At 41.3% G+C, this 23,344-nt stretch overlaps 1 protein-coding gene across 1 annotated transcript; it reads left to right on the forward strand.

Moving 5' to 3' along the window:
• Positions 1-3,433: 3,433 nt before the first annotated feature.
• LOC117538851 (mediator of RNA polymerase II transcription subunit 13-like) lies at positions 3,434-21,398 on the forward strand. The gene is made up of 27 exons (XM_034204779.1): positions 3,434-3,585; positions 4,394-4,600; positions 5,827-5,991; positions 6,106-6,262; positions 6,371-6,475; positions 7,306-7,962; positions 8,274-8,487; positions 8,640-8,718; positions 8,805-8,926; positions 9,135-9,213; positions 9,338-9,555; positions 10,429-10,604; positions 10,782-11,692; positions 11,966-12,145; positions 12,262-12,491; positions 12,594-12,792; positions 13,235-13,523; positions 13,615-13,867; positions 13,960-14,148; positions 14,248-14,471; positions 14,574-14,716; positions 15,237-15,395; positions 16,169-16,333; positions 17,074-17,237; positions 18,274-18,438; positions 18,591-18,700; positions 19,580-21,398. The coding sequence occupies exons 2-27, from the start codon at positions 4,447-4,449 to the stop codon at positions 19,710-19,712; spliced, it is 5,640 nt and encodes a 1,879-aa protein (XP_034060670.1). The 5' UTR covers positions 3,434-3,585; positions 4,394-4,446; the 3' UTR covers positions 19,713-21,398.
• Positions 21,399-23,344: the final 1,946 nt, after the last annotated feature.

A 23,344-nucleotide genomic window follows, 5' to 3' on the forward strand; every position in this document is an offset into this window, starting at 1 on the left:
AGGCAGTAGAAATACATTGCTTTTAAAATCGTTCTGTGCAACACGAAAAAAAGGGGCAAATCGTGTTGGTGAACACGAATCAATAGATTAAAAATCGTGTTGGTGAACACGAAATGCCGTGAGACTGGGTTGCCTACTGGGTTAGACATGAGAGCGTCCCCATAACTGAGATGTTATTTTGTGTGCATGTGATTGTTCACACAGATGCATGTGTGTCAAGTCCATGATGCATGTCGGACATTACCCGACTCCCCTGTTGGCTGGCTGGTGGCATCGTGATGTGGTGAACAGACACATTGTCACATGAGCACAGCACAGCCGCTTTATCTTTTGTTCACAGGCATCAAACATGCGTGTGATGCACAAACGTGCGTTCACATGTTGTTACGATAACTGTGGCATTGTGAGTGTGCATTTGTGCTTCCCACTTCATGCCGTACATACACATGTGGGCTCCCAATATATCTGTGTTCCTGCTGTTAACACTGAATATAAGCTCAGACATATAAAGCCATGGACAGTGACGTGTGTGTGTTTTCTGTTTCTACATTCCCTGATTGATTTCACCATACAATTGTGCTCAGTAGCCACCCATTAAAACTCTGATCTCATCGATATGTGTGCAGCAGTTGTAGTGCGTGGCACTGAATTATTCACCTCCTCCTCTTTCTCTCACACTGCATCTTTCTTTCCTTGTTCTCCCAATATCCTTTCTATCCTATTTCCCCTTCTCCTCTCAGTTCATGCATAGCCTTAATTGTTACACCTCCAGTGCTCGCTCTGTCTCCATCTTCTTCTTCTTCTTCTGCTGTCTTTCTTTCTATCCTCAATTCTTCCTCCTCGCACTCACTTCTTTTCTCATCCCCCCTCTCTCCCCCTTCCCTTTCTCTCTCTGCCTCCTCTCTATCTCTCCAGCTCTGTCAGCCCTGAGGCGAGTCTCAGCCATCACTCCTCTTCATTTATTAATACCTGTACTCATACAGCCCGGCACACAGCCGCCTCACATCGCTGTCCACTGTCCTCACACACATGCATACAAATACACACATACACTTGCAGAGTGCACATTTGTCCCCCGAGGATGCAAGAAGCCCAGTGTGTCCACACGCTCACACCCGCTTACTGTGCAGAAAAATGCCCTTTGTAAAAGGACAGGGAGCATCAGTCTCCAAGCTGCGTCAGCCTACAGTTTGATACTCTTTTTGTACAGTAGTTCTGCTTTTCCCTGACTCACATTTAATTGCACCTTATTGCAGCTATAATATATTAGGTCATGAGTGTTGCACATCAGTTAATGGTTAGACCGGTTGCTTGTAGGGTTTATCACTTATTATAATGGTGTACAACGGAGCTTTCCCTGTGTATACTGAAATAAATGACTAGATCATTTTAATCAGAAGCCTTTTTTTACGGCTTTTCTTTGTAATGTATCAGGTAGATTTAATTGAGAGCACTTAGATGAACAATTCTTTATAAGCACACACTAATTCCAGCCTCTAATCCTGCCGAGACAGAGATACAAAGAGAGAACAGATGATTTCCAACATTGATTCGCCGCTATTCGATATGTGCTGCCGTTTTTATGAGTTGTCTTAAGGGAGTCGTGTATTTGTACACACCTCAGTCCCGACACATCTCATAAAAATATATAATAACAATACAAACAGAATTATCAACACAAGAGGGAATACATTATAATGGATGCTTCATTTCACAGCCTTATTTAATCAGTGCAGAGCGGCCAGAACAGAAAGTGAAACTCGTACAATTTATCAATCAATCAACAAATCAGCCTTTTAAAAAACATAAAAACACTTCCTTAATTATTTGGAGCCTTAGCCGTTTGTATTGATAAAGATACATATTTATAAAGAACCAGTTGGAGCATGTGGTTTTTCAATTGACTAAATGTCCTAAATGTAAATTGTGATTGTGATGTCTTAGCTGGGCTGGTACTCTTGACTTGCAGCTGTTCTCCTGAGTGTTTCCATGCTGCTATATATAGCTCTTCATATGGCGTAATGATGCACTGAGGACAAGGTTGCAGGGTGGTGACATTGAACGCATTTTGACTCATGTGTTGCACAAATGAAAATTGTGAAGATGATAAACTAGTGCTGTGTGTGTTTCTGTGAGTGTGTGTGTGTGTGTGTGTGTGTGTGTGTGTGTGTGTGTGTGTGTGTGTGTGTGTGTGTGTGTGTGTGTGTGTGTGTGTGTGTGTGTGTGTGTGTGTGTGTGTGTGTGTGTGTGTGTGTGTGTGTGTGTGTGTGTGTGTGTGTGTGTGTGTGTGTGTGTGTGTGTGTGTGCAAAGGTGACGCACGCTTGTGTCACAGGCTTGCATATGAATGTGCTTTTATCTGTTCTCTTCCTCCTGTGGTTGTGCGCCATTGTGTTTAAACCACCTGTGATGAGGGTATGTTTTTATCACAGAAAGCATATGAATGTTTATGAATTACAGAATTGTTTAGGATGCACTCGGCGCCATCTGGAGGCCCCCACGGTCAATGCCAAATATATTTACCTCCCTTAAGACTGTGTTCAGTTCTGCTCATCATGAGGGACTATGGTACTGGCCATTTGATTGAATTTGATGATTCATTACAGCTTCAAAAGAGAAGCAGCTCCCTCGGGGCAAAGGAGATATTGCACAGGCAGCAGGGTTATCACAAGGAGATTACAGTACCTGACTTTATTGTCAGTCTGATGCAAACCAAGGTGGTGAGGATCTTTTATAGATTAAAAATATACATCAGTGAAGCCATCTTGGTAGTTAATGATGTCCAGCACGCCCAACTGCTATGTAGATTGCAATAAGGCCCCCAAAAAGACTCCTCTGTGATTAAAAAGAAAAAAAAGGAGCAATGCATGATGGACTATGCCAGGGTTGTGTAATAAAGAGAGCGCTGCATATGTAAACATGTAGTCACCACAATCAGTCATAAGCAAATGAGGATTTATACCTGCAATAAGGAGCCCGTGTGGGAAATGATGAGGTTGATCAATGTAGGTAGGTCTTAGCGGGGCTTTTACAAACATACATTCTGAGTGTTGTTCTCTACATTGCTGTTTGGAGCAAAGCACTCATCTGTCATGCCGCTGCCCAAAAGACCGGCGTATTAATTTTGTACATTGGTTTTTCAATAGATGTGATTTATGGGTTTGTTTAATTTCAGGTTTAACATAATTAAATGTCATTCAGATTCGATTTAAATCTCAATTCAATTATGTTAACCAATATGAAGGTATGTGCACATGTAATTACATTTGACAGAGATTCTGTGTTGCCATGCAAACTCATATTCACTAATCCATTACATTTTTCACAGTATGAAATATTTTGTGTCAATCAGATCACTGTCAACACAGAGGAGACAGTCCTGTACTGTTTCTGCCTTTCTGTGGTCTCACAATCTAAATGATTACTGTCTCCTTCCCCCAGTGAACACCTATCATGTTCCTTCTCCTTCTTCCTCCACGGGGAGAGCAACGTGTGCACGAGTGTGGAGATCGCCCAGCACCAGCCTGCATACCACATCACAGAACACCACATCTGCCTCGCACAGACCTCCATCACACCAGTACAAGGTGACACCAAGAAGCAATTGTTGCCCCTATGGATTACTTCTACAGAACAAAACAGAAACAATGTTAAATAAGCTAAACTGTATGGAAGACAGGTACAACCAGAAACTGATGAAAATGCAAACTTCAACGTCATAGAAAACATGTTGTTCAAAGATTATATCGGCAATAGTTAACATTCTCATCAGATCATTTACTTAATTAAAGATTGTAAGTGTGTATATATAACTGAAAGTATGTAAGAATTATCAACAAAATACTGTATACTAAAATAATTTAAACTAATTGGAATGAAGGGAAAAAATGCATCTTGTGAATGTTATGCTACTCTATACTGATAAATATAAGTGTACTGTTGTAGTTGGTCAAGATTTAGTTAATTTAAAGCATTTAATTTACTTTTGAGTGTGTTTGTAAGTAATTAGTGACTAAAGTTAAATGTTTTGGAGTTTAAAGTACAATATTTCCCTCTGAATTATAGTATTGAGCACTGTAAAAGTATAGAATAGCCTTAAATGGAAACATTTAATATAAGTACCTCAGAATTATACTTGAGTTTTGCTAGAGTAAATGTCTTCAAGGGCTGCAAAGTTAAGCTCCTGATTGTATAACGATTATGTGAGATTATCTTAACTTCTTATTGGCTGGAACAGAAAAAACCCTGATGTTTTAAAGATTATTATTATGGACAACCCTCTGTAAACTCATTAGACTTACCATGTACCTCCTCAGTGTGTATCTTGTATGTGTGATACATACAGGAACACTTAAGAGATAATTACTGATCACACCATGCTTTATATCCTCCCAGTGATCCTAAGTCCATACGGTCTGAGCGGCACTCTAACAGGTCAGGCCTTCAAGATGAGTGACCCCGCTACACGGAAGCTGATGGAGGAGTGGAGCTACTTCTACCCGATAGTACTTCCACAGAAAGAGGGAAGTGGACAAAAGGAAAAAGAAGAAGCAGGTCAAGCTTATGATCGCAACTGTCACGCGGCAGTTGAGGTCATTGTAGGTAAGGGAAAAGTAAAAATGTTTGTTGGATTTTAAAAAGTGTGGAACCCTCTGTCTACATTTCATGTCTCTATTAAGCGGAGGTATTGGTGTATAGGGTGCTATTGGAGTGTACTTTAGCTGCAATGATCCTCAGTCTTTTATCGCATCTCAGAGTGGAAAAGGGGAAATTACTGGAAGGGAGGAGGACTCAGGAAATTAGGAAAGGACAGATAGGGAAATTGAGGCCGCGGGGAGTTACTCCAACAGCTTGGACTAATCAGTCTGATCCCACAGCGTTGGTTTGGCCTGATTAAAATCAAAACTCTTATGGATAGGTAGCTTTTACTTATAAGAAGAAAACATTGTTTAGTCTTCGCTGCATGAAATGAAGTGAAGAAGTACACGATGGGATTTAAGATGATATGTTTTATATTAGCAGTGAAACTGTTTGATTACATGAATAGATAAGGAGGAAGTACATTGCATTGACTATATACCGCTGTACTTATATTCTTACATGAATTCTAATGAAGGTACTGCATAATAAGAAAATAATTATAGCTGTTGTTTTCAGAGATGGCAAAAGTACACACATCCTTTACTCAAGTAGAAGTACACATACTCATGTTCAACAATGCTCTGGTAAAAGTACTGACTAAACTTCTTTACTCAAGTAAAAGTGAAGAAGTATGGGCTTCGAAATGTAAAAAGTACCCATAACTACCAGTGGTTTTACAGAGTAACTGACCTCCCTTTATAGTAATAGGACAATAATGTCATTGTTAGCTAGCTTGTTTCGATGCTGAACAACGGCAAAATTACAAAGTTTTCATTGGTCCCTCTTCTTTAGAGAAGACCAGGAAATGATGGATACACGGATCGTGTTCAAATCAATAGGCACGCAATGACTCTAAATAATAAAGATCACGCAACCAAACACAGATTAAAACTAAACTAACAAACCTGTTTTTAAAATGTAAGAAGTAGAAAGTACAGGTATTTGTGTTCAAAATGTAAGAAGTAAAAGTAAAAAGTCGTCAGAAAAATAAATAGTGGAGTAAAGTACTGATACCAGACAAATTGACTTAAGTACAGTAACGAAGTATTTGTACTCTACTACTTCCCACCTCTGGTTGTTTTAACTGACTTGAAAATTGTGCTCAATAAGCATTGCCCTTAGAAATGAGCAGCGGCCATCCCATTGCTTCATAAAAGTGAATAATGCTCTTTTCCTCGTCTTCTCAGGTGGAGTAAGGATGACATACCCAGCTGCTTTAGTGCTGTTAGCCCAGGGGGACCTACCAGTGGAGCAGCCCCCACCCCTCCCTGCAGCTCTGGGTCTCAGCAGGGAGCTGAACCACTGCAGCGTGCCGCTCACACCGCCAACGTCACCGCAGCAGCCCTGCTCAGGTAACACAACACACACCTTCCTGCAGGAGATCACATACAACATTAAACAAACGTCTTCAAAATCATGTGCTCACTCATGCATTTTGACATCTGCTCCACACTTCATCCTTTCAGCGGACAGCGGCTTTGTGACCTCCGTCTCTAGTGTCCCCACACCTGACAGCAGCATGGGGGTTGCCAGCATCAGCCCAAAGCACTCTGGAAAGAAACTCACCTGTCAGGTGGTCCATCAGGCATGGCGGGAGTGTTATCTCAACCAGCCACAACATGTGTAAGTTCAACCATCGGCGAGTTTGTTTCCGCTGTTTGGTGGCATTATTGTGGAGGTGCAGTGATGCAGGTGAGCTGCTGTCCTCATGGATCTGTTTGTTCTCTGCAGACCGAATCAGACATCTGACGTGACGCCTGAGAAGGATGTGCCAAATGGAGGAACCACGTGGGACTTCAACGATCTGGGGGCAAGATCATCCTGCAGCTGCTCCAGGTACCACAGCGCTGCACCCAACTGCTCAATATCATATTATATTTAATCATACATTATCTGAGCTTTGTGTTTGTCTTCATTACAAAAGACATATAGACATTTACAAGACTGATGCTCAAATAGACATTCATTCTGAGAGTTTTTATACTTAAGGCAACATCCTTCATAGTAAAATACTGTGAATAATGCAGTGTCAGATAACAGTCTAAACTTAAATAAAACCAGAGGCTAATAATGCTCTGCAGAAAAGAGATGGATGATAACAATCAATGGGACTTAGTAGTTGTGAAACTGCCCAAAAAAAGTGAATATTAGAAGAATAAGTATGGACAACTCAAAGATTGCCCATTATTTTTATTTTTTGTGTTTTTTTAATACTGTGAGCCATGTTCATGTTCAACTCTGACTGCTTTTTGAACATTTGTGCACACATGTCTGCACAGCCCTCCACTTTAAAATAAAATACACTGTAGTTTGCCATATACTCATCGTCTTAAGTGTTTTAGTTTTTTAGCTTTTAAGGTTAATTGTATAGTTACATTTAAATTTGGTGTAAATACTTGTCCTTTTTTATTGCTAAATTGTTTCTTAAAAATACTTATTTTTTATTATCCTTATATATTTATTTGTTAACCTCCTTTGCAAGCTATTTTTATAGATTGTTTATGTTTGCACCACCAGATACCAAAGCAAATTCCTTGGCAATAAACTTGATTCTGATTCTGATCCTATTCTTTAAAGAAAGACCTATGTAATCATGACCTTAAAACAGTTCCTTTAAGGTTGTTCACATTCTTTTTTGTTTGTCAATCTACTTGATTGTGTTACAGGTTGAAGCAGCAGAAGTTGAATCTGACCACCACATCCACCAACAACCCCCAGAGTAGTGCCAACCCCCCTCAGTCCTCGGGCCCCTCATTATACCCTCCCTCGCTGCCCAAACACAAGATCAGCGACAAGACGGAGAAGGCTGACAAACAATCCAAGAGGCCAGCAACGATTGCCTTCCACCACCGTTTATCTGTTACACAGGAGAGCCCCCTGGAGCAGGACTCGCCAGGAGGGCCCCAGCTCGGGGGTCTTGTGGCTTTAGAGCCATCATTGGAGCCTATGGCCCCTCTGCCAAACTGCAAGTATCCTAAACCCCTCTCCAATGGCAGAAAAGCCCATGACTCCCTACTCAATTCGCCAATGTCTCCCCTGCCTCCTACACTCAGCCCCCACCCCCGGGGGCAGGACCCGGAGGTCCTGGATGGGCCCATGGATATGCCTGTCTGTCAGGATGGGTCTTCAGGGATGGGGATGATTAACAGCGAGACGGCCATGTATGCAGCTCTGCTGAGGCAGAGGGAGAATGAGGCGGGCTGGTGGAGAGGCTTCAGGACCCCCAGGACTGATAAGACTGACTTCAGACCCTGTGAACTCCCCACTGATAAGTTAGAGGAAGTGAAGACGGAGACAGCGACTGAGGGAGTTCCACTAAAGAGGTGGGAGAGAGAAAAAACAGGAAGGTTTTGCAAAATGTCAATAGCAAAGACCAGCAAAGAATACAGATAAAGAGATGCAAAAAACTGCCTGTGATACCTGAGCTAGAGTTATACTAAACAACACATTGCACTCATTTAGCAGCTTAAGCAGATAGAACTGGTGTTATGAAAGCATTTATGGACCAATAAATAGAGTTTTTAATAAGATATGAGTTTAGATATGAGGCAATGAAAGAAAGCACGTTTGACATAAATAATACATTTTCACTACCACACTTTATTTGATTTGTTTTACTCTTTGTCTCCTCCAGACTATACACACAGACTCACAAGAGATTTAAAATCTCAGAGGAGAGGCTGAAGGACCACATCCAGACGTTGGGCCTTTTACAGCAGCCGGGTGTGGAGGCACTGCGGGAGCCGGGCGAAGACCCTTACGACTTTAAGGAAGGAGACATCGAGTACACTTTCTCCTCTTCCAAGAGGTTAAAGGGTCAAGGGCGAGAACCCAGCAAAAAGGCTAAGGTAGGACATGGTTTAATAACTCAATACAGTGATAGTTTAGATTCCAACACATGATTTTCTAACCGTGGATTACATGACTGATTGTGCTGTTGAAAAACATGCAATATGTCTTATTCAAACAATGTTTTACTTTATTCTTATTGATCCACCAGGGAGAAGACATCACCAGCAATGGAACACTGCCTGAGGGGAAAGATGCTATGTCCATTTTTAACTCAACTCCAAAATCAGGTGGGTGCAGACAAATCATTTCAGAGTGCAGTATTACATGGGTTGTTAGCACCCATTGTTCCTAAGTTTTTTGTGTGCTCTCTTAGACGAATCAGGTCAGGATGACGCAGCTGCCAAAGCTAACCCTTCTCTGACCAGAGTGAAAGATCTGGTGGTCAACATCTCTGATCTCGACAACATATTTGATGAAGATGAGGAAGAGTTGGGGGTGAGGCATATTCTGTATTCTGACATTTGTCTGACAGTTTTAGTTCTGGCAAACTTACAGTTTTTATGTTGAAAGATTAAGTGAAAACAGAAGCTGTGATATTATTTATTTGTATACTAATCAACCATTATGTGTAATGCCTAAATATGTTCAAGTTGGAAAGTGTATTCTGATGTGTAATAATATGTAAACTGTTTACCCCAACAAGCACTCAACCAAGCTACCAGTATCCTCAGAAGATCGCCCTCTGGGGAAAGAAGGGAGAGTTGCGGTACCTTATCCATCCAGTGAGTCACTTTAATGAGCAAATCATGTAAAAAGTTTCTATTTAAGTACAGTTTTTATGTGTTTTCCCATTACACCTCAATGTTTTCATCTCCTCTCTCCATCTCAATTTCTGTCTCCTTTCAGCAGTAGCAGACCTTCAGAGGATGTTTCCCACCCCGCCTTCTTTAGAGCAGCACCCTGCCTTCTCTCCCATCACGCCGTATCGTGACCTCCCCAGCCAAGAGCCCCCTACTCACAGTGGGGCAGCGGACCACATGCTGCCCTACTTCTCCTCCCAGTTTACTGACTACAGGATGGAGATTGAGGATGGCTTGGCCAGTCCACGGCAGGAGGATATCAAGGTGAGGAGAGACAATGAAATACATATGCAGAACATATAGCTGCATTTTCATGTGTTAAAACATGAACTGAGTGAATTAAACTAGGAAGAGAAAAGGGACTTGGGCTGGTTCATTTCTTTCATAAATGTACTTTTATCCATATAAAGGGGGAAGGGGAAAGTCAATAAAAATGTTGACTGACTGACAGCCCACTCCTGTCGCACTAAAACAACATGTTGGATATGGTTCACCGATACCTGTAGCGTGCTAATTAGCTATCTCTGTGTGGTGACACCTGTACGCACTGCATTGGGGACGTGCAAATGATAGACTAGACTAGAGAGAAGGCACTTAGTGGCCACTATAAAGTGCAGCTGCTCGTCATCACAGACAACAAGCATTGTTAATGCCACTCAATATGCAAACAGAATTGAGAGGTTCAATTTAGCAGCAGAATGTGTCTGATCAAAATAGAGTGACTTAATGACAACTGTGTGTCAACTCCGAATGTAGTGGATTTTTATTGGAATGTGCCACAGCTTCTATAGTTTATAAAGTGTTGTATGCTATACAGTATAACCATGTATTATAAATATATATACAGTATACACAACCATTATTATGGTGGTGAGGGGTCAATTATAAAAGCAAAAAGGGGCTCTTCCCTGCTACATTAATATAGAAGGATCACGGAGTGTACATTGTAGATTTGATTATGCCACTTAATGTTTTGTGTGATTTTACATGACTTATTGCTTACTGTAGCATAACATGTAACCTGCTTACTAAAGTACCTTATTTCTTGCAAGGCATTCTTACTAGATTGATATGTGAACCACATTCCTCTGTATTACTAAGAGACACACTTTTTTCCATTACATCTTCTTTATCCAGCCAACGATAGGCTCCTCCATGTTTGCGCCGCTCACCTGCTTACCCAGTCAGATTCTCCCACCACTCAAGATTCCCGAGCAATGCTACTATCGACCATCCTGGGCCATGATGCCCAAAATGGAGAATTTCCCAGTCATGCATAACCAGAACGCAACCTTCAACAGAGATGGATACATGTGAGTAGTTTGAGATGGCAAGCTTTTGTCACTAAGAGATCCTGAATATCCACATTATATTATGTTGATGTTAACCTTGTAGTCTTGGCCCTTAAAGAGATCCTGCTCATACATATTAAGGGATCTTGGTTGTCTATCTGAATATTATTTTTATGTTCTTGAATATTTTTTTTTCAGAAACATGCCCAGTGTCAACAACTTTGCTGACCAGGAGTACGGCCAGATGAGTGCCACCTCTGTTGGCATCCTCCCGTCTCCTGCCACTCCCCGCTTCTCTGTGCCCACCCCCCGCACCCCTCGTACACCAAGGGGTATCAACGCTGCAAGTTCTGGCCATGGTTCTGTGAAGCAGGATGGTACTGAGCTCAGCTCCCCAGCTTCCACCCCCTCCACCAGCCTGCCTCTGAGCTCTGTGGAGCACCAAGCTCGGCCGGGAACCTCCCTGCCTGAGGCCCACAGCCTGTACGCTATCCTCCTGCTCTCAGACTCCGTCCTCAACGTCTTCAAGGACCGCAACTTTGACAGCTGCTGTATCTGTGCCTGCAATATGAATGTCAAAGGAGCAGATGTGGGCGTGTATATCCCTGACTCCACTTGTGAAGATCAGTACCGTTGTATGTGTGGCTTCAGTGCCATTGTGAACAGGCGGCTGGCCCACGGCACAGGCCTCTTTTTGGAGGACGAGCTGGATATTTTTGGTCGGACCTCTGAGGTCGGCCGAGCGGCTGAGAGGAGGCTGGCTCTTTGCCGGAGGGACCCCACTATGGGTGACCCTAGGACCAAACGGACGCAGGATGCAGCCCCCACCTCTTCGCTAGTCATGGTCCTCCTGCAGGAGCAGTGCTCGCAGCCCATCTCTTCCCTGGCATCACTGCATCTCCCCCTCAGTTGTTCCTGCCATGGCCGCAAGGGGGCGCTGCTGCAAAGCTGGACGTCTGAAAAGCAGTGGGCAGATGAGAGTGATGCCTGTGTGGATTGTTACAATGCCTTGGGACAGGGGCTACAGTATGTGGATAACCCCACAGGAGGAAAAGTAGATCCAGCTGTCGTCAGAAGTACCGCTCTTCACTCCTGGCCGCACACAAATGGTAAGAAGCTGCTGAAGAAAAGTATACAAAGTAAAAATAACCAAATGCATTATTGGGATTACAGTGTGTGATAAACTACGTTAAATAATTCCTACTTAACGGATATTTTGTGAAACTGTTACTTAGCTGACATTATGTTATCTAAACTATGTATTGATTTGTTTTATGTGTGTTTTTTGTTTATTTGGTGTATAGAATCATGTTAACATGTGTGCATCCGTTGTTCATGTATCCTTTTTGTGTGTTTGTGTGTGTGTCCGACAATCTCCACAGTGGTGGACATGAACATGTTGTCGTCCCAGGATATGGTTCGTATGCTGCTGTCTCTGCAGCCTTTCCTGCAGGATGCTATCCAGAAGAAGAGAACAGGACGGACGTGGGAAAACATCCAGCATGTTCAGGGTCCACTCACCTGGCAGCAGTTCCATAAGATGGCCGGGAGAGGATCCTACGGTGAGTCAAGATATTTGATCTTATGCAGAATACAAATCTTCTGTCTGGTACTTTATGTTGCCTGTGATATTATGCATAGAGCCAACTAAACAGGGTACTATTTCTATTTGTCTAAGGTTCCGAGGAGTCCCCGGAGCCCTTGCCCATCCCTACAGTGTTACTGGGCTATGACCGGGAGAGGGACTTCTTGGCATTGTCCCCTTTGGCATTACCTTTTTGGGAGAAGCTGCTGCTGGAGCCTTATGGTGGGCAGCGGGATGTGGCGTATTTGGTTCTGTGTCCCAATAGTCCTTCTCTGCTGACTGCAGCCCGGGCCTTCTTCCAGGAGCTCAGCGCTGTTTACGAGGTAAGTGATTGGATTCTGAATCGGAAGCATTGTAGTTTTCCAACACATATTGATAAGTGTTTCTAATCAGAGAATAAACATAAGCCTTGACTCTGTTTCCAGACGTGCCGCCTGGGGAAGCACCGTCCTCTAACCAGAGTGTCCAGGGATGGTCTTGTGCTAGTGGGGGAGGAAGTGGAGCCAGAAAAGCTGGAGGAGCTGGACGTGGACCAGTGGGTGACGGGACCCTGGGCGGGACAGCAGCACTCGGACAACCTCAGCAAACTTAAACTTTATGCATATGCCTGCAAGCAGCAACTTGGTGAGAATATTGACACTGACTAATTGTATTTACTCAACCCATACCACCACTTAGAGGGTGGCTTATTTCTGGGGCGGATTCAGATAATACCTACAGTGGTGTGACAGCCTAGGGAAGACGTTCTGAGGTAAATTAATGTCTCTCTGTAATCATGACTGATGGTGAGACTGTGTCCGTCAAGAAAGTAGGTCCTGTTGTGTTATTTATAGGCTCACAGACCTAGTTTGGTAGATTGGTAGAGAGTGCTCTCAAAATACTTATAAGAGCTGAGATCACTTTTGTCTTAGAAATTCAAATCCCTGATGAAGGAAAGGTGCGTATGAGTAAAAGAGAATGGAGAGATCATGATTCTACAGGGTTTCTTGGTGTATTTTATGCTTACAGCAAATATGGATATATTATTAATATTATGAACTAAGTGTGTTTTTTTCTGTTCTTGCAGGTCCCCAGCTGTCAGGACTGCATTTGGACAGCAGTCTTTTTTTGCCCCCCAAAGTCGAGCCTCCCTCAAACCCCACATCCTCAGCCCAGCCTGCCTCTTCAGCGCAGCCTGAAGCTTGGGGCCCTGATGGAGTACAAGCTCCAGGCACTGCTGGGTCAGGAAACACTTCTGCCCCGACTGCAGTAACCTCAAATCAAACGGGGGAAACAACCCAAGGAGCAACCAGCGACTCTAAAGCGCCTTCCAGTGCCACACCACCAGCCAACACACCAGCAGAAATCCCTGAACTGTGAGACTTATTGAGGAAAACAACTCAACTCAAATGTAGCCCCACTAGTACAATAAATATACAACTTCTTTTTTCTTTTGCTCTCTTTTAGCACTGCTGAGCAGTCCGGAATCGGCATCCCCACTGCGCCCGACTCAATCGACAGCTGCGCCAACCCACCAGCTATTGTTATTTACATAGTGGATGCTTTTCTCAGCTCAAGTGGAGCGAGAAATGAAGTGGGAGAGGACGAAGAGGGCGATGAGGTGGATTCCAGTAGCATTTGGCTACTAGGGCTTCTTCGCTGCTACACAGATATGCTGCAGACTCTGCCTGAGACCATGAGACCTGCCCTGGTGCTACAGGTAGGGAGATACTCAGAGTTACAGAATTAAACAGAACACTCCCACTCCTGTCATCATCATCGTTTCTTTCTATCTTCATTTGTCTAACCTAGGTGGTGCCATGCCAGTACCTTCTCCAGCCGGCCAGTGGGGAGAGTCATTTCTACCTGCAGCATCTGCGCTCCTTGTCCTTCTCCTGTTACTCCCAATGCAGACGTCTGCTGCCCCAACAAACATACATAAAGTCCCTGACCGGCTTTGGACCCATTTCCACTGTCAATTCTGTACTCAAGAGTCCAGAGGTAGGCAAATAAATTAATCAACTTTCCAGATTGATTATTATATACTTGCTCCTGATATTAATTCACACTTCTTACTTGAAATGTAATTTCCTGCTCCAGCATCCCAGCCCACTGCAGCTGTACACCCCCCCCTTCATCCTTGGTCCGACCCGCCCCAAGCTGCCAGAACAAGGGGAGATATGGGCAGAGATCCCTCCCAAATATAATGTGCTCTTTGTTGGATACTGCTTATCACACGACCAGCGCTGGATCCTTGTTTCCTGCACCGACCAGCAGGGGGAGCTCCTAGAGACTAGCATTATCAACATTGATGTACCCAACAGGTGAGAAAATTGGTTACTTCTGTACTCAGTTTTTTAAAATATTATTTTCTGCTTTTGTTTGTGATATCTCTACGTATTTCATTGTTTCTTTCTTCAATCCAGAGCGCGACGTCCCAAGGTTTCAGCCAGAAAGATGGGACTACAGAAGTTGTGGGAATGGTGTATTGGGATCATCCAAATGACCTCAATGCCATGGAGGATTGTGATTGGTCGATTAGGAAGACTGGGTCACGGGGAGCTGAAAGGTGAGTGACGTCTGTTTTAAAAGAAGCCAGGCTTGTCTTGAAACACATGAAAAACACTTAAGCCATGTTCAAGGGGAATATTAAGTATAATAAATATAATATTGAGGAAAGATATCATTTGGATTTATTTTCTAATTTGGATAAAACATTACTTTAAGATCACTATAATTTGTTTCTGAGTGCATACATTGACCAAAACAAATAAGTGAATGTTCATTTGGGGAAATGTCTCTGCTTCAAGCGAAGACAAAGCAGTAAGTAGGGACATTTCTTCAACATTAACTATGACCATGATACCATAATATTATATGACATACACTTCATACATGTAAAGCGGACTGCCTTTACACTGTTTTACACACATCTGTTGTTTTATCATTCTTATTTTATTTGTTCTCCTTTCTTTTCCCCCAATAATTATTTAAGAGCTTTGAATAATTAGAGAATGATCCATTTAAAGACTATTTCATAACTCTCTCTCCTTCTGTTTTATGCATCTCCCTTCCTCTCTCTGAACCAGACTGGAGCTCACTCCTTGGGGAGCATTCCCTCCATTCGATAGGGCGCCAGCTGAAGGAGGCTTGTCGCATGTGTGGGATCTCAGCTGCTGACTCCCCCAGTATCCTCAGTGCCTGCCTGGTAGCCATGGAGCCACAAGGTTCCTTTGTGATCATGCCTGGTTAGTAGCCTGTACACTTTCTAAAACTACAACATAAATGATGGGCAGGGTTGAAATTGAGCCCGGGTGTCCAGGGATCAGCCACAGCAAGTAGGCCAACGCCTTTACATTATCAGCCTTGTACATCTTCAACAATGCGTTAATAGTAGTATAGCAGTAGTCATAGTCCAGATAAAACGACTATAGTATGTCGAAAATATCAGAAAAAGCGACACAATGTAGTATGTTGAAAAATGTCAAATAATATCATGTCGACAATTTTTTTGTCGAAGATTTCAGAAAAAGGGATATAGTATAGTATGCCGAGAAGAAATAAAATATACATAGTATAAAAAAGAGAAAATGTCAGAAAAAGCGACATAGTATGTAGAAAAAAGTTAAGTAACAGAATGTCGAATTTTTTTTTAAAACGACATAGGGGAGAGTACATCAAAAATATCCGAAAAACCCAGGTACAGTTTGTACAGCAGGTCATAGTTTACCATGTCTAAAATAAAGAAAGGATGTCATAATTAGTATGTTGAAAAGAGCCAGAATGTTGTTTATCGAAATTGTTAATAATACAGTCAAGAAATACAGTTAATGTGATACAATGTTTGAAAAACTGATAAGGTCCAAGATTGTTGTGCTAAATAGTGCGAACAAGAAACAACTGTAAATGAGTTGCAGCAAGAAATAGAAAAAGCAGTAGTCGTGGTCCATTTTATTTCACACAAATGTTTGGTATCCCTTGTATTAACATACCCCTGTGCTGTGTTTCTCTTTGTGTCCAGATGCAGTCACCATGGGCTCAGTGTTCGGCCGCAGTACTGCTCTGAACCTGCAGACCTCCCAGCTGAACACGCCTCAGGATGCTTCCTGTACACACATCCTAGTCTTTCCAACCTCTGCCACTACCCAGCTGGCCCCCAGCTCCTACCCCACGGAGGACAATAATGGTAACAACTAGCAGGATAACACTCATCGTTTAATCACATGATTACTTAAGGCTAGAGTAAGTAAAATATAGGAGGAAAGCACTCCTGTTAATGATGATGAATTATCAAAATAACATATTGAGTGACACATAAGTGACTTGGAAATCTTTCCTCCTTGCTATTAAAAATGGATTCTGGTTATGTTAAAAAGAAAAGACTCACACAATCTTGCAATTTTTTTGTAATGTATTCATCATTTAGTGACAAGGGGACCTTATGGTTAATGATGACCTAATTAAAGCTTTTTTGATGTTCACTAAAAAAGAGATTTGTCCTATTTTTAGAAAATGAAAGATAGCAACATGTGAGTCAAAGGGATTCCACTATCTCTTGCTGCCATCTTAAGTTTTAAGCATACTTTGATGATTACCAGGTTAATAACATTTGTATTATTTTGACCAGGATAATCACAACATGAATGTTTTATATTGTCACATGCCAAGTCAGGACACATAAATAAAACTCTAACCTTGTTTAAAATGGTTCCGATTTAATATTTTGTACCAACAGGTGGCGTCTTAGTGCTAAAACATCTCTACCCAGTCACAGATGGCTTTTCCTTGTTATGGACTTCATTGTGCCACTTTGTTTGAATATTAAATGTGCTGGTTGGAAAGGACCTCAAAGTGGAGATGTGTCATGTTAATGACTAGAGTTTAGGTTGATAAGGGCTGTGCTAACATCATTCGTTTTTTCCCCAGATGATATGTTCGATCTGCCTTTCCCTGATGAGCTGGAGAACGACATTGGCCATGACATGATGCTGATCACAGGGAACCTCCACCCGTCCCCCAACACCTCTCCTGTGCCCTCGCCGGGGTCTCCGTCCGGGATGGGAATGGGGTCAAATTTCCAGCACACCAAGGTGAGTCATGGGCCAGTGGAAGTAAGTCATCCTACAGGAGTGTGAGCAGTAGTACAGTAAAAGACATCCTCTTACAAAGGAAAACAATGACAAAAGCACAGTGATATACACATTTCTACTTACACATTGTTTTGAAGAAAGAAAGAAGACTGCATTGACTCAGGATATAAGTGAAATACAGGGTGTGATCAGAACACACACACATAGCAAACATATCATCTGTGACCTTGATATACCTTAAAAAAATAGAGTGAATCATATACCATATAAGAAGCATTTTAATTGCTACGTATGTACAACTGTTTATTACAGAAATGTTTTATTGGAAACATAATGCATACCTCTTCAGGTTCAGATGTGATTCTGTACTTTGAGGCATGGGAGCTTCTTCTCTGCAGACTGACACTCAACACTTCATATTATCAAACAAGAATCAGAATTACAGTTGTGCCAGGTATAATAGATGCATAGGAATTTGTCTTGGAGGCACAGCAGAAGAGACATGTTGACAACCTATATTACAGAACATTTCCTTCAGTACCGACAAACTGTGGGAACAGTGTGTAGCTGTACACTAACACGCTATAGTAACTTGATACGGAGGTTGTATGTCATGTCCCCATTGACCTACGGGCAAAACATGTAAATATATATGTTGTCTTGAAACAAGTTTGACTCAATGTGAATAAAAGCTTGAGGATATAAAATAATTGTTTGTTAAAACCAGTATAACATTCACATGTTCTGTAGTGTACTCTCTTTTAATTATAAGGATTGCATTCAAGCACAACGAAAAGCATCGGAAACAAAACAATAAGGGCATTTGCTGAACTACAGTATATCGTGAGGAGGTCTTCTGTTTTTTTTGTTAAAGAGTTTCAGCAGTCCTCTTTTCATGCTTTTTGCATGGTCTTGAAAATGACATGTTTTTATTATTGTTAAAGGAGAACAAACCAGTCATGCCAGTGCAAAGGATTAGAAAGGATCACCATGAAGGTTTGTAATTAATAAGTGGCCTTCTCCTGTGTTTGTAAAGAGCCAGGGAGAGCGCCTGATGTCCAGGGACAGTCCTCCAGAGGAGCTGAAGCAGCAGCCGCTAGCTCTGGGCTACTACGTCTCCACTGCACAAGCCAATGGACTCCCTCACTGGTTCTGGGCCTCCTGTACGCAGGCTGAGAGCCAATGTCCACTCTTCCTCAAGGTAACCACAACTCTGTATGCTTTGCCTGTGGGTGCAAGAAGAAATACAAAGAAAAAAAAGCTTTAACTATGTGCTATAACATTAAGAATGCATACGGTGTAGCCAGGGATGCTTCAACATTTGACATTTTCCCCTCTTTTCCTTTTCTCCAGGCCTCCCTCCACCACCACATATCCATAGCCCAGCCTGATGAGCTGGTGTCAGACAAGACGAAGAGGACCCCTCACCCCTTGGACTCAAAGACCACCTCTGATGTGCTCAGGTAAATTACATGTTGTCCCTTTACACTTCATTATCTTCTGCTCTATAGGAAAACAAAACAGGATGAACCCTTCAAAGCCTGCGGCCAGTTGTCTTATTTAAGTAGTTACTACAACTTTTTTAGATTTTTAAAAAAATGTCTGCGTTTATAAGTAAGTGTAACATTCAGCTAAAGTAACACAAATGTAAATATTGACATTAAATACTGTTATTTATTAATATATATATTAATATTTATTTCTGAGTAAAAATCTACATCTTATCATTTGCATAGAAATGTCCCACTGTCTGGCTTCCTGCATAAAGTCAAGTGCTCGGCACAGTTGTGGCGAAATGTCGCTCCTCTGTTTTCATTTAAACAGCTCCTTCTATCCGTTAGCGCAGCTAGCTAGCACCAGATGCTAACAACAACAATGCACGTAAGGTCTCTCTCTCGCTCGCTCGTGCCACACATACACACACCCTCCCGGTCCTCCCAATAGCCAGTCGGTGCCTGCCGGTGAGCGTGGAAGTGTGGTCTGCCACAAGCGGGCGGCAGGAGCGGGGCTGTCAGCATCAGCTTGTAGATGGTATTTTAAACTCGATGCGCTCTGAAACTACGGGGCGGCCGAGGAAAAAAAAGACACATGCGTTAATCGCGTTAAAATAATTAGTGGCGTTGACAGCCCTACTTTTTGTATTACTGCTGCTATTGCTGTATGTTGTATTGGGTGGGTTTTGGGGAATTTTGACCGCATGCTTTGTTGCCTGAATATCCTGTTCTTAATCCATGTAAAGCACTTTGTGACGCTGTTTTGAAAAGTGCTATATAAATAAAATAATTATGAACATTTTTTTAATAAATTGTCATTGCTAATTTGTTGTATTTTCTTAACCCCAGGTTTGTATTGGAGCAGTACAACGCTCTGTCCTGGCTGACGTGTACCCCTGCCTCCCAGGACCGCCAGTCCTGCCTGCCCGTCCACCTGGCTGTACTGGTCCAGATGTACAATGCCATCCTGAACATGCTTTAGCAGCATGAGACTCACAGGACAGCTCTAAGGAAACAGGTGTTCCCTTCACTTCCTCTGTGCCTACGCTTCCTCCTTCTGGGCACCAGAGAGCACCAGAGCTCTTCTGTTGTTTCGGGTAGACGTGGATTTATAGGCCCAATGGGGATAAGGACAGGGCAGAAAGTACTCTCCCATGCCTGGAATGTATTGAATAGGAAAAGTGAAAAGCTCTGAACAATAACTAACTGTCACTTGTGAATCGTGACAGCCTGCAAACCCATTACAGCTTGAGCCTTCACAACTGGTCCATTATGGTGCTTTTTGAGGGGGGAAACTGTTGGATCCAACAAAAAGTGTCCATTTTATTGACATATCACAATGTTACATTTCTTCTGATCAAAAAGCATTACGTCCCACACCTCTTAGTGGCATTTGAAGCATCTGACATTTACAGAGAAGCTTTCTACAAGTCTTTGTTTTTTTTACACCTTCACTTGTGAAAAGTGGCATCCGTGCAGAGCCACATAACTTCGTATTGTACAACCAGCAAAGTGGCATGACATCACACACACATGGCTTTTTTCATCAAAGATGCTTTTACATTTTTGTATAGAACTGCACTCTTGAGCTTTTTCGGACTTGCAGTGGGTCAATGAAACGTTTGAGGGGCGAAAGGTCCTCATTTACTCCAAAGGGAGGAGCATTTGATAATGGCACTTTTTCCTCACCTTCCAGAGTGTTGTAGATATGAACACAATGGAACATATTTGACCAGTTAGGACAGAGGTGTTGTTTATGATGTAAGACATACATTTGCAAATAATTGAGACTTATTTTTTATATTTAAAACAAGAAAATGACAAACTTAAACAAGGCATTTCCCAATTGACTGTTAATTGTCTTGGGATCAGAAATAAAATTGTCATGTTAATGCAATTGTAAAGATGCCATATTTATACAAATTATATCATGTCATAGAATTTGATATATAAATATATAAATGTGTATATAAATATATATTACCTCTTCCAAGCAGGCACTTAATGATAAGGGTGATGGAAACAACCATCTCTTTAAAAGTGGACACAGTTATGAACATTTAAGTTGTTGTTTTTATTTTCTACAGATATTGAAAATGTTACCTTTTTATTTAATGAGTTTAAATTAAACTAATTGATGCAGAAGATACAATAAACTCTATATTTATAAAGTGTTCCTCTTCTGCTAAAAAACTTGAAATAGGCAATAGAAGACCATGGTTTTTGAATATTGCAAGGTTATTAAAAATATTTAAGAATGATGCTTTATTTCATTGACGCTACTAAATGATGTCAAGCGAAGCATTAGAAAGGCCTGTCTGAGCTCCACTCCTAGCATGTTTGTATATACACTTTTCAGCTGTGTTTTTATTTTTATTTTCTTAAAGCTGTACATTTCATGCTGGTTGGTTTACTTTCAAGTGATTCATATCAAAGTATTTTTTTGCTGTGAGCTTTTTTGATATACAGTATACAGTGCAAAACTCATTTAATTAAAGCCAAGAGGTTGAATTGCCAAGTAAGTGTACGCAAATGAACAGAGGTGGGCAAATTTGCAAACATTTGTTACATCTGTCATCACTTTGAATATTAACAGATCCACTTCAGTGGGAGACGTCTGTTACTTTTACACTCTTTTGTAGTAAATTATTAAAACTCTTGAAAATGATGCTGTGTTCAATGATCTCTTTTAATCCAAAATATTGTAAACCACCACATGTTATTGTAGGAACAGCTTGGGTAATCCTATACTATATGTAAAATAAAGTAGGCTCTGTTTTGTACTTCTATAAAACATTTTAGAGACAATTTCTTTTTTTTACTGCACTACATTTTTGACAGCTACTTGATCTTTGAGTTGAATTGACGTAAAGAGTTATAACATTTATTAATTGCTTAGATTTCCTTACTTTTAAATTATGAATTCAATACAATGAGGTATTGCTAGTTGTATTGAAGTCAACAATCTGAATACACTGCTTGTAATAATCAATTTGCAAAGTAGAAGGGCAAATTAAAATATATATTATTAGACAAACACACAAATCCAGTTGAATATTTACAGTATTTTATGTTTTGAGCAAATTCGTTCCTGTAGCAATTAGATTTATGATGCTTCATATCTTCTTTTGAAAAAGTAAACGATGGAGCTTGAGAGTTGGAAGATGAAACGATGTGAATACAGTGTGCAGCAGGAACTAGAACACACTGCCCTGTGGAGAGGTGGGAAACGTTGCTACATCTTACAACATTCAAAAAGATGACATATACTGTAAGGCTTTTGCATAACCATAAGCATTACTTCTGGCATTGTGAATGAGGCTGAAGGTGAAGATGAGATGATAGCTCCACCTTTGAATAAAAGCAATGTTTACTGACTGGTTCTTAGAAGCCAATCAAAGAAATAGTGAATGATGCTGTGGAGTGAATACCACCGGGCTGTTTTCCCTCCTGTTCAACAGGAAAGTCTTATGAGATGTGTTGGGCTCAGTCGTGCAAACAAAAGAGCTGATTAAATTGCTTTGGAAAGCACAGACACAAATTGGCATAAAGCAGGTTGACTTGTATCACATAAAGAAAAAGCCTTTCCTGCACTTAGCCATATCAGCTGGCCTAGGTCCGGGTAAAAAAATAAAAGAAACCTGCTAAGGAAATGGCAATGAGCCCAAAAAACAAGGAGTGCCACATTAGTGCCGTACTGTACTCAAAATAAAGCCAACTGAAGGCTGCGGAAATGCCTACGCCACAGTGACATGTTTGATTTCATATATTCGGATAAATATGTACTCTGTCACGTCTTAGCTTTCGCATTATTTTGAAATCAGTCTGAAATTATGAGAGTCCACCGCAGGGAAATACTACTTAAATACAAATGTTCAGTATGTTTTTTCATAGCTTAAACATCAATGAATATTTGTGAACAGGAGCAACTCACTCTCAGAAAATAAAAGAAGTCTCAACTGCATGGTCTCAAGTCTGGAACTACTATATGAATGGTAGACACATGTTGAAGACCCAAAGAGCGATTTTTTCTTATTTGTATAACCTAATGAGCTTTATTATAGTGAACTGTTCTCAGTTCTGCAATTTAAAATGGTGTCTACATTCTCAGCACACTCCCCTTAGTGCTCTTAGTGTCATCTAACAAACTTTATATTTGATGAAATGAACAAATGAGTTGAGCACACTAGTGTTTTGATTTATTAGAGATATTTATTATTGATTTGAATAAAAAATATATATATAATCATAATGTGAATACATATTAAGATTAACATATGTCCCCTTTTAAAGTGTGTGTATGTGTGCGTGGGTGCGCACGTGCATGTGAAAAATGGTAAAGGCTAAATGTTATGGACTAAATGAGTTTATTGTGTGTTTGTTATTATTCTCAAGTATGTCCTCTCCAGAGGAAGGAAGAGCTATGTTTCTTTTGTGTGGTGTAGTGGGGGAAATAAAATGAGCAGGACAGCAGAGATAAATAGGTAGTGAAGGAGGCTCTGTTTGACCATCATGGTCACATCAAATCCTTGAGTGGAAAACTGCATTTTGATAGAACCTATAAAAAAGCCTAGTGGACAACAGAACTAGACAAAAAGACAGTCTGTGAGGGAC

The sequence above is a fragment of the Gymnodraco acuticeps genome, unplaced genomic scaffold, assembly GCF_902827175.1.
Source record: "Gymnodraco acuticeps unplaced genomic scaffold, fGymAcu1.1, whole genome shotgun sequence".
Taxonomy (NCBI): Eukaryota; Metazoa; Chordata; class Actinopteri; order Perciformes; family Bathydraconidae; genus Gymnodraco; species Gymnodraco acuticeps.